Raw genomic sequence first — 12,506 nt, 5'->3', positions numbered from 1 at the left:
CCAAAAAAAAAAAACAAAAGAAGTGAAAATTACTCCCTGCAGAAAGACTTTCAATTTACTACAACAAAGACTTCATTTGTTTCTTACACTATAAAGGAAATCTCCCCTAACCAGTCAGCTATTAGAACTAACATTGTCAAATCAATAAACAGAGCCAAGCCTAATCCGAAAAGTTTTCATTTCATGAAGAACTTTCATCAGCAAGAGCCTATTAAGCGCATGCCTATATGGTGTGATGGGAATACAAAGACTGATGAGATACAGTCCTGCCATTAAAAAACTCATAGTCCACTGGAGGCAACAAACATATAATCAAAAAGCTGCATGACAGATGCAGATACTATTGCTACTACCATCAATAACAATAGTTTACTGTTCATTAATTCCTTTCCATGTACTAGACATTTTTCTAGGTATTAACATTTATTCAGTGTCACAATGTATAATTGTGCCTAGCATATATTATCGCAGGGGTCCCCAACCCCAGAGCCATGTACTGCTCCCCATCCATAGCCTGTTCGGAAGCAAGCCGCACAGCAGGAGGTGAGTGGTGAGCAAGCAGCACACAAGCCATACACAAACAAGCATTACCTCCTGAGCTCCACCTCCTGTCACATCAGCGGTGGCATTAGATTCCTACAGAAGCGTGAACCCTACCGTGAACTGAGCATGTGAGGGATCTAGGATGAAACGTTCCTTATGAGAATCTAATGCCTGATTATCTAAGGTGGAATAGTTTCATCTCAAAACCATCCCCCATCCCCTACACTAGTCCATGGAAAGACTGTCTTCCACAAAAGCGGTCCCTGGTGCCAAAAAGGTTGGAGACCCCTATATTATCCCATTTGTGATTAACCTTATGTGTCAACTTGGCTAGATTAGCTGTTTGGTCAAGCTGAGATGCTGTGAATGTTATTTTTTTTGGATGTGATTAATATTTACAATCAGCTGACTTTAAGTAAAGCAGACTGTCCTCTAGAATGTGAGGAGGTCTCATCTAATCAGTTGAAGTCCTTAAGGATAAAGACTAAAGTTTTCAGAAGAAAAAGAAATTCTGTCTCAACACAGCAAGATAGAAATCCTGTAGGAGTTTCCAGCCTACTGGCTTGCCCTGAGAATTTCAGACTTGCCAGTCCTCAAAATAACTTGACCGATTGTTAAACATAAATTTCTCTCTATATTAAGTGTGTGTTTGTGTATCTTACTGGTTCTGTTTCTCTGGAGAACCCTAACACATATTTTGGCACCAAGAATGGCTTTAGAGCAACAGAATCTTAAGGATAAGTTTTCTGAATTGGTTCTTACATTTCTGGAATTGGTTCTCTAAGCTGATTAGATTTAAAGGCACTAATGACTCTATTTTCAGTAGTAAAGAGAACACTGATACTCCACTGTGTAATGTGGCAACAAAGACATGCAAAATATCACCTATAGATACTCCTAATCAAACATTAATACTTATAAAAGGCAAAGTGCTGGGTGACCAAGTATTTAATACCTTAGAACGGTTTTGTCAAGCTAACAAGTATAATGACATGGGCTGGATCCTCCTAACTGCATTAGACAAAAGTAAAAAAAGAAATGGATTACCTTAGGGATTCAAATTCCCAGCTGAAGAACTGTATAAATTATCTGAAAGTTTCTAGGTCTTCCTTGAAAGAAATCCTTACCTCCTGCAGTTTCAGTGCTAAAACTGCTAAAAATCAAATGACACTCTCATCCTGCAAATGGCTGAACTGAAACACAAACTGAATCACCAACCTTGAAGTTTGTCTGCTATTAAAGTGACGGCGTTGAATGGGAAGGGATGGAAATATATAGGAAGATCCTGATGAAGCTGGGGATACTAAACACCAAAATTCTGAGTCTTCTTTGCCAGCAGAAGCAGTCTTTCCAGCTCATTTGAGGAGATTAACCTGGCTTTGATCAGACAGTCTGTAATGACCTCCCCTGAGTTAGCTGCCTTGCAAGACACTGCTAATTTTACTCAGGATCTACTCCTACTACTCCTCTTTGCTACCAGACCTATAAAGAAACTCAAGCTCAGGCAGACCCTGAAAGGTGAGATACAAACTGTGACCCATGAGAAGGTGCACTGCACTCCAGAAGAACTACATGATTTTTCCAATTTATACAGATAAAAAGCAAGGAAATACACGTGGGAATGGATAATGAAGGTATGGGATAACAGTGGAAAGAATGGTAAAGTTGGATCAAACTGAATTTACTGATATGGGCCCACTAAGCAGATTCTATATTTATTGTCGCAGCTCAAGGGGTTAAAAGGGTCTCCAACAGTCTGTTTAGATGACTGGCTGAAACACAGACCAAAAGGTGGCTTACACTAAATGGGGCTGAAATGTCAGAAACGCCCTATTATATTATAGAGGAAGGCATCCAAAGGTTAGGGGAGATTGAAACATTAAAAGTAGTTTTACCATGTAAGACTTGCTGACTCACCCAAGGAGGACATACCTTTCAACCACGACTATGAGAAATAAATTTGTGAGGGGAGGCCCAGCATCCTTAAAGAGCTTTGTGGTTGCTCTTCTTTGTAGATCAGAAATTACAAAAAGAACTACTACTACTGGGTCAGGAAACCTAAATGCAATGGGGATCACTGGATCCCAGGGTGGCAGGGCCAATAGACAGCACTTTAATCGCCAAAGACAAGGTGGGCATGGTTACTGTAATAGACATCAGAAGCAAAGCAGTAATCAGAATAGATTAAGAGATTTATGGCATTGGCTAGTTGATCATCATGTCTTCACAAGTGAAGTAGATGGGCAGTCAACAAAATTCTTACTTCATTTGTATAAGGGAAATAACTCTACATCAAGCAGCTGTAAGTCCAACTTGAATAATGAAAACAGAGTCATATGATCCTTCAATCAATTCCCAGACTTGAGCCATTTACCGATTTACCATTTACCGATGATCCAGAACTCTTCTTCATTCTGAAGAAGAACCCCACTACACTGCCAGAAATGTACACTGTTAATCTTTCTACCAGCCATCCCCAAAGAGACCTATGCTTGTACCAAGGCAACTGGACACTGAGGAAAAGGAAATAATGAAATTTTTCAGGGGTTATTAGACACTCACTCTCAACTGACACTAATTTCAGGAGACCCAAAACATCACTCTGGTCTGCCTGTCAGAGTAGAGACTTACAGAGGTCAGGTGATCAGTGGAGCTTTAGCTCAGGTCTATCTCACTGTGAGTTTAGTGAGTTCCCAGACTCACTCTATGGTTATTTCCCCAGTTCTAGAATATAGAGATAGAACAGACAACCAGGAGAATCCCTACATTTGTTCCCTGATCTGTATTTTGGTACTTCTGGCCTCCAGAACTACGAGACATACATTTCTGTTGTTCTAAGCCACTCAGCCTGTGGTACTTTGTTATGGCAGCCCTAGAAAGCTAACATACCAACCATATTAACAAGAAACGTTTTATCCTGGGGGCAATGGGAGCACTGAAAGAGTACTATGCAGGGAAATACCCTGACATGATCAAATTAGCATTTTACAAAGAATGCTGACTAGGATATGAAATATGAATTCGAGGTAGGGAGAAACTAAAGGTAAAAAAAAAAAAAAAAAAAAAAAAAGTCTTTTAAAAACTGTAATCATGGTCACTGTAGCCTTAGAGTACAATTTGAAGTCAGGAAATGTGATGCCTCCTGACTTGTTCTTTTTGCTTACAATTGTTTTGACTATTCAGGCTCTTTTTTGGTTCTATATGAATTTTAGAATAGTTTTTCTAATTCTATGAAAAATGGCATTGGTAGTTTCATAGGAATAGGCTACAGTAACAAAAACAGCATGGTACTAGTACAAAAACAGGCACATAAGCCAATGGAACAGAACAAAGAACCCAGAAATAAAACCACACACTTACAGACATTTGATCTTCAACAAAGTCAACAAAAATGAACAACAGGGAAAGGACTCCCTATTCAATAAATGGCACTGGGATAGCTGGCTAGCCATATGCAGAAGAATAAAACTGGCCCCTATGTTTCACCATATATGAAAATTAATTCAAGATGGATTAAAGATTTAAATGTAAGACCTCAAACTCATTATGAAAGTCCTAGAAGAAAACCTATGAAGCAGGATTCTGGACATCAGCCTTGGGAAACAACTTATGACTAAGTCCTCAAAAGCAATTGGAACAAAAACAAAAATTGACATGTGGGACCTAATTAAACTACAGTGCTTCTGCACGGTAAAAGAAACTATCAACAGAGTAAACACACAAGCCACAGAAGAGGAGAATATACTTGCAAACTATGCATCTGACAAAGATCTAATATCCAGAATAAAAAAGAAACATAATTCAACAAGTAAAAAACAAATGACCCCATTAAAAATTGGGCAAAAGACAGGAACAGACACTTCTTTAAAAAAGACCTACGAGCGGCCAAAAAACATGAAAAAATGCTCCACATCACTAATCATTAGTGAAATGTAAATCAAAACCACAATAAGATACCATCTCACACCAGTCAGAAGAGCTGTTATTAAACAGCCAAAAAACGAATGCTGGTAAAGCTGCAGAGAAAAGAGAACGCTTATACACTGCTGATGTGAATGTAAGTTATTTCAGCCACTGTGGAAGATAGTTGGAAGATTTCTCAAAGAGCTTAAAACAGAACTACTACCATTCGACTCAGGAATCCCACTACTGGGTATATATCCAAAGGAGAATAAATAATTCTACCAAAAAGACATATGCACTCGTATGTTCATTGTAACACTTTTTATAATAGCAAAGACACAATCAACCTGGGTGCACCAATGGTGAAATGGATAAAGAAAATGTGGTATATATAGACTATGGAATACTATGCAGCCATAAAAAAAAAAAAATTATGTCCTTTGTAGCAACATGGATGCAGCTGGAGGCCATTATCCTAAGTAAATTAACACAGGAACAGAAAACCAAAAGCCACAAGCTCTCACTTACAAGTGGGAGCTAAACACTGAGTACATAAGGACATAAAGATGGCAACAATACACAAGGGGACTACTAGAGCAGGGAGGGAGGAAGAGGAGCAAGATTTGAAAAACTAACTACTGGATACCATGCCCACTACCTGGGTGACAGGATCAATCATATGCAAAATCTCAGCATCACTAAATATACCCATGTAACAAACATGAATCTAAAATAAAAGTTGAAATTATCACCAAAAAAAAAAAAAAAGAAATACAAACAATTTTCAAACAAAAAAGCTGCTGTAAAAGCTAATGGGGTTCTTGATAGATAATGGGATTCTGAACTCTGTAGTAGTTTAGCTGTTAAAAATAATGAGCGGACAGAAAGATCTTCACAATAACAAAAAGAACATGAGAGAGATGTCAGGAGTGTTCTTTTTCAGGTAATTTCTGCCTACCTTCCACTCCCAAATCACTATATAAATTAACACACCATTGTTCAGTTTTTTTCTCTTTCAACAAGTAACTTAAATTTTCTGTACTGCTGAAATCTGACTATGCTCCTTATGGAAGAATCTGAGTATGGAAGAATGTGAGTAAGACACAATTCACTGCCAAAGCACAGTGTCATGTAACGTCAAGGAAGATCTGTACTTGGTAAAATGAAAACTCTCATTGTGATTTAAATTAGTAATCTACTCTAACAATCTTGTCTAATAAATTTTAATGTTCCTATAGTTTTTTTGCTAGCATCTACAATAAATACACTTTTACTCTGGTTATTTATGATAAGTCCCATCTACTCTATGATTCAATAGTAAAGTTCTTAAAAGCAAAGCTGTGTCTCCCTCACCTTTGTGTCCCCATGTCTTACACATAAAGCCCAAAATGAAAATTGGCTTAACACTATCCTGTATTATAAGTGTTTTATAGTTATGACCTTTAAAAATTGTAAACTGGCAATAAAATGCATTTACCTGTATAGCCCATAAATTTTCCAGGGATTTCTTGATTACAGCAACGACTGCAGAAAATCTGCCCACATAGTCGGCAATGGTGTCTGCGCCTAAAGGTTGTAAATTTCTCACTACAGTCATAGCACTCTTTACATTGGCTATCTGGCATCCAGTATTGTTTCAGGTCACTATCCTATAACAATAAAAATGTGTGAAGGCTTCTTGAAAATACTGATTATTAATAAGCAATGGCAAATGAAATCCTCAAAGCGTTCTTTTGCAGAAAACAAACTAATTCAAAAATTCATATGGGAATACAAAAGGTCAAAATAACCAAGACAATCTTGAAGAAGAACAAATTGAAGGACTTAATATTACCAGCCATCAAGACTTATTCTAATGCTACAATAATTTTAGACAGGGTACTGGTACAAGGATAGAAAAAAATAAAGGTATGGAACAGAAAAAGAGAGCCCTGACACACCCTCACACATATATGGACTTATGGTGAAATTTATAATGCAATCAGTGGAAGATGGTCTTTTCAAAAACAATGATACTATATCCAACTGGACATCCATGAGGAATAATGGAAGCCTGACCCCTATACTTGACAGAAATAATAAACCTTTTTGAAGAAACCATAGGAGAATATCTACTGCCCTGAACTAGATAAATACTTCTTAAACAGAACACAAAAAGCACTAAGCATAAAGGGAAGAAACTGATAAATTAGACTACAATAAAATTAAGAACTTATGTATAAAAATAGGGTGCTCACAGCTGGAGGAAGCACTAATTAAACCTTCTTTCAGTGGCATTAATGCCATTTTCATTAGGTATGGCATGATCCCCATAAGCGCTTAATAAGTAATCTTCCAAAGCCTCTAGACAGTACCTGGCTTTTCCCCTCCATGATTTCCTTGAGGCGTTTTAATACTGTGCTGAGGCTTCGAAGCTGAACAGCTGTACGAGGGTCATGACCTCCAAAGGTAGGTTCTGCTTTCCTTCTTGTGTCTGAGTTGGATTAAAAAAAAAAGCAACCTTGTTAACAGTCCCTAGTATCTATATACAACAAGGTATATATGTGATGGAAACTGCCTCTTATGGTTAGCATATAATTATGTTCTCCCATTCAGTTATATGAATTGAGAGTTAAAACAAGTCTTTACAAGGGTAAGAGGCTACTAGAAGTATTTCTTCTCATGTAAAATGCTCTTTTACAAACAAGTAAAGGCTACCTAAGACAAGCATTGTCTAAGACCATTGATGGTTTTCAGGCCTGAAATGGGAACATCTCTTAAATGGTCCAAAATTCATTAATGTCTTCTTAAGCCCTTTGGTCCAACCTATAATAAATGCTTGCTAGAAATTTAGCAGAAGAAAAAGCAATCAGGGAGGGTTAACTGAGCTTGTTCTCTAAAGTCAAACAGGTAAGCAGTAGGATCAAACAGTTCAGTTCTGTCTGCAGACCATATATCCAAAGTCTCATGCAGAAGATGGTCAGAAAGAAGTTTAATAGCTCAGCCTTCAAAGATTCTGACAGACTTCACAACACCCAGGATGGTAAATTTTGCCTTGGTAAAACTTGACCTATTGTCCAAGCATATTAAAACTGCCAGAAAATTGCTAAAACTCCAATCTTATCCCTCCCTGTCACTTCCCCAACCCTGCAGCTCCAAATTGGAAAGGATCATTTATACCTGACATAGCAATACTGAACCAAATCTATCACTAATAAGCCCAAATTCCAGCCTCATAGCCAAAATAGGATATGCCCACCAAAGCTGTCACCTATTATTTCCTTAATGTAGACCAAAGTTACAATTGAAGTTTCTGCCTATTTCTAGCAGTTACAAAACCTAAGGATGAAGCGAAGATAGTTTGACAAAAAGGATGAACATCCTATTAGCTTAAACCCATCAACCTGATAACCTATGGCAAAGTAAGCTGGAAAATACCCCACTGTGAATCTTCCTCAGATTCACCATTTGCTAGATAGGTGTTGTTTTGGCTGGGTGGGGAAAAAAAGAATTACAAAGAAATGAGAGGTTGGGATCTAAAGTTTACAAAGCATTTCCCAAGATAATGTAATCACTGAAGTAACTATCAAAATTGTACCTATTTTAGAAAACTCTGGAAACTTCTATCTTTCTATAAAGTTATATCTTAGTTTTAGCACATACCTCAGATGTGTTGCTACTGTATTAGAATAACTAAACTTGAGTCTCAAAACAAAAAGCAACTCTCCATGATATACAAGTTGAAAAAGGAGACAGATGAAGCTACTGGAAACATAATGGCTGTGCTCCTGAGCAGCAGGCAACAACTTGTTAAGTCCCTTGCATTTAGCCAATTAGGAATATAAGAAACTATTAATAGCATCATCCACTGAAAAAGGATGAATGAGACCCTTCTTGGAACCAAGAGAATCACAGATGTTGGCTGAAGATGAAAGAGACCCAGAGAGAAAATCTGGTCTAGCTTTATGCCCTTAGGCAAATAGCCTTAGCTGCTTCTCTTGCAAAATGAACATTAGAAAATTAAATAACTTTCCTAAGGTCAGAAAGCTAGCAAATGGTAGAATTACAGCCCTTTTAATAGAGAAAAGAACGTGGCTGGCCAAACAACACCAGGCTTCTGAAGCTCAAATGCCTTCAAGATAGAATCAAATAATCAAGTAGACTTGAGAAAGAACAATAAAGAAACTAGACATTAAAGGCTCCACCTGGAGATATTAAAGTTCAAGTTGATCATAACACCAATGGCAAGGTTTGGCAGGCTGCCAATTTGTAACTCCTAAAAGATTACTTTCTAGTCTAACTTGGTTTTAGGTAAAACAAATCCTACACTCAATTCAGCACGGGATTGAGTCAAAAGAGCTCCCTCAACAAAAAGAGTGTTGTTGTGGGTCAGACTCAAGAGCTAAGGAGAGTTTACTGAGGCTAAAAGTTAAAATAGAGATTATGTACAACAAAAGGAGAGCTCCTTTCTCCCTCTCCCACTCTCCATCTTCTGATTCTTCCCTCCAAATGGCTGATGTAACCCTGGCTGAGGCTCACTGCCCTAGAAAACCTGTGCAGGTGATGCAGCCAGCTCTGTGCCAGTCCTTGGGTAGAAACTCTTCTTTTGCTTGGTTTATCTTTGCTCTGGCTGACCAAGTCTGAACTCACAATAAACTATCCTTCTGCCAACCACCATTACCTGGGGGAAGACCAGCCAGACCAGACGGGATCTGGTGTTCAGGGGCATCTAATTCCCAATGCTGCATCCCTTCCTCTCTACCATGCCACCTCCCACTTCCTTTCTTTTGTCACCTTGACTTGGGCAAACCACTCCACCAAGTTGAAAAATCTGACAGAAATAAAACATAAACCACCTCTCTTTCTCTAATCTCTCAATTCTGACACCAGTCCCCAGCCCATACTCATCAGAAGAGCATGAAAATGAAGGAGATGACTGTGTAGTAGACCAGAATGGAAAACAGACAGATGAGAGGAGCTCAGCTTATTCAGCCACATTGACAGTTTGCACCCCAACAAGGACACAAGGCCAAGAGCAAGTGGCAGCCCACTAATGGAGTTGACAGAGTTCTGCAGCCAGAGGCATGCATATCACATTTCACTAGCATCCCAAAAACATATGCAAAATTCATTCACAAAGTGGAAACTAACCTGTGTTCTCCTGGGGATGTTGCAAACTGTTCTCTGCTGAAACCCAAGCAAGTAATTAATCAAAAAATAGTCAAGAGATCTGTGCCTTGCCTAAATTAAAGTTTAATGAGACGTTTAAGAATTTTTTCAGGTGCCAATAAATTCTTTCACTACCTAGGTAACAGTTTTATTTACTCTGAACGATACCTGACTATTCCAAATAGTACCTGACTACTCCAAATAGCAGGAAAGTTAAGTCCTGCTATAAACAACCTAGGAAACACAATGACTGTGGAAAAATCTAGCATATAGAAGGGAATGAAATAAGAACACTATTTTACCTAATGCTGAAGAGCGTCGCTGGAGTTCCTCATTAAGCTGTTTTTTATAAGGTGTGGGTGACCTAACAGACTGTGTCCTTGAAGGGAGCTGAGGGCTGGTCCAACTTCCACTCAAAGGCTGCTGTTCTCCCTGGCCTCCTTCTGCTCTCTCTGTAGCAAGGGAACACTTGGCATTACTTAAAAAACTAAAACTAAGAGTTCAGCAATGAGAAGGAAGTAGATGAAATTTTCAGGCAACAATGTATATGTGTATTATATGCATAACTAAAAATTTTTTTTTTCTTTTTCATGTATTTAATTTTAAATACAGGCAGGTCTCCCCATGTTTCCCAGACTGGTATTGAACTCCTGGCCTCAAGCAATCCTCCCACCTCAGCATCCCAAAGTGCTGAAATTACAGGCAAAGGCTACTGTGCCCAGCCTAGATTTTAAAAAAAGAAAATTCAAAGAAGGGGGCAAAATTACAGGCCAATAATCACACCCTTGGTATATATGATCTTCTATTTGTTTCACTTTTCATTAGAAATTTCTTATGCATATTAAAGGAAACAAAATATAAGCTTCATATGAAGGCAGGGATTTTTGGGGTCTGTTTATGTGACAGATCCCTTACACTATTAAAACAGTTTCCAGCACAAAGGAGGCACCCAATAAACATTTGCTAAATAAATAAAAATTTTATTGCCTTATGACAACTCAGTGTAACGTGGTATGATAAACAGGATCCTGGAACACAAAAAGAACAAGTGGTAAAAACTCAAGAAATCTAATAAAATATGTAATTTAGTTAATAATCTATCAATAATAGTTCATTAATTGTAACAAATGTACCAGACTAATGTAAAATGTTTATATAAGGAAAACTGGGTATGGGAGTATATGGAAATTCTATCTTCCCAATTTTTCTATAAATCTAAAACTCTTCTAAAAAATAGTTTATTTTTTTAAATATTGTCTTAAAAATGTACTAAAGGGTTTTCATAGCACTTTAAACATGATCATAAATAAAATCCAGTTAATATTATTAAAGGTTCTACTGAGCTAATTAATACTATTAACCTCCCCAAATGCTTTACAAGAATTACTTTCTAACATACTTCAAGTAATACAGACAAACGAAAGACAAACGACATAGGCCATGCTTTTTTTAATTCTTGTTCCAAATAAAAGACATATTACTTAAAAAGAGCTCATTTTTAAAGTATCTTTTCATTTGATGTCATTACATGTACACCTTAGTCTAACAGTTTTAAGTCAACAAGAATCCTAATGACAGCTTCCAGTTTTTGAAAAGTATAAAACTTTCCTCCTGCGTACTGTTCCTTTTAGTTTCATTGCTTTAAATATTTTAGCTATTAACCCCCAAAAGAACAAAGTCCATTCTATGAACTAATTTGAAGTATATTAACAAAAAAAGGGCCAGGCGCAGTGGCTCACACCTGTAATCCCAACACTTTGGGAGGCCGAGGCGGGTGGATCACGAGGTCAGGAGATCGAGACCATCCTGGCTAACATGGTGAAACCCTGTCTCTACTAAAAATACAAAAAATTTGCCAGGCGTGTTGGCAGGCGCCTGTAGTCCCAGCTACTAGGGAGGCTGAGGCAGGAGAATGGCGTGAACCTGGGAGGCGGAGCTCGCAGTGAGCCGAGATGGCACCACTACACTCCAACCTGGGCAACAGAGCGAGAATCTGTCTCAAAAAAAAAAAAAAAAAGAGAGAGAAAACAAGAACAACAAAAAGAGACGACTACTTTCTCTATTAAAAGAAACCTCCTTTAACATTTAGTTTTTTATTTTATTATTTTTTCTTGAAACGGAGTCTCGCTCTGTCTCCCAGGCTGGAGTGCAGTGGCGCGATCTCAGCTCACTGCAAGCTCCGCCTCCCGGGTTCATGCCACTCTCCTGCCTCAGGCTCCCGAGTAGCTGGGACTACAGGCGCCCGCCACCATGCCTGGCTAATTTTTTTGTATTTTAGTAGAGACAGGGTTTCACCATGTTAGCCAGGATGGTCTGGATCTCCTGACCTTGTGATCTGTCCACCTCAGCCTCCCAAAGAGCTGGGATTACAGGTGTGAGCCACCACACCCAGCCTAACATGTAGTTTTTAATCCAGACCTTTAGTTACCAATAATTAATGATATTACAGTGAAAATTCTAGCTTTCTCTTCAGCAGTAAAACCTGGTGACCTACGATTAAAGCTATCAACTTGTTAATATTTCACTTTCTTACAGACCCAACATTAAAGCTGAACAGACTACTGACCACTATATGATCATGGTGAGCTAATAGAGACAAAGGAGTATTTCAAAGAATCAAACCTGAATCAAACCTCTCATATTTAATATGTCTTACCTTTGTTAAAACGAAAGAGATTTACAAAAGAACTATAAGCTGATTTAAAAGGGGGCTCATCTTGATCAGGAGTCAAAGGTTTAAAGTGTGTGAGATGAGAAGGACTAGTAGGAGATCGAGGCAAATCATTAGCAGAGTCCAGTGTTGGGGACGTCTTATCATCTGTGGCCATTTCATGAGTCTGAAAAACAAAAGAAACAAGCGAAAGATCTAAGTTCCTCAGGAAGCTCAAAAGTTGATTCCAAACAGCATCCCA

At 38.2% G+C, this 12,506-nt stretch overlaps 1 protein-coding gene across 50 annotated transcripts in view; it reads right to left on the bottom strand.

The window, feature by feature from the left end:
* PIKFYVE (phosphoinositide kinase, FYVE-type zinc finger containing) overlaps positions 1–12,506 on the bottom strand; it is a 92,066-nt gene that overhangs the window by 74,095 nt on the left and 5,465 nt on the right. For 13 of the 50 annotated variants that reach the window (XM_065525950.1, XM_074009928.1, XM_074009918.1 and 10 more), the window contains 4 exons: positions 12,251–12,431; positions 9,897–10,046; positions 6,801–6,919; positions 5,924–6,095 (listed from right to left, as the gene is read on the bottom strand). In XM_065525950.1, the coding sequence (XP_065382022.1) occupies positions 5,924–6,095; positions 6,801–6,919; positions 9,897–10,046; positions 12,251–12,431 (622 nt within the window). Of the gene's footprint in view, positions 1–5,923; positions 6,096–6,800; positions 6,920–9,576; positions 9,613–9,896; positions 10,047–12,250; positions 12,432–12,506 lie in introns of all 50 variants that reach the window. The other 37 variants (XM_065525946.1, XM_065525951.1, XM_065525949.1 and 34 more) reach the window with 8 other exon arrangements.

This window comes from Macaca fascicularis, chromosome 12 (genome assembly GCF_037993035.2).
Source record: "Macaca fascicularis isolate 582-1 chromosome 12, T2T-MFA8v1.1".
Lineage (NCBI taxonomy): Eukaryota > Metazoa > Chordata > Mammalia > Primates > Cercopithecidae > Macaca > Macaca fascicularis.
This window is presented reverse-complemented; position numbering and strand designations above follow the sequence as displayed.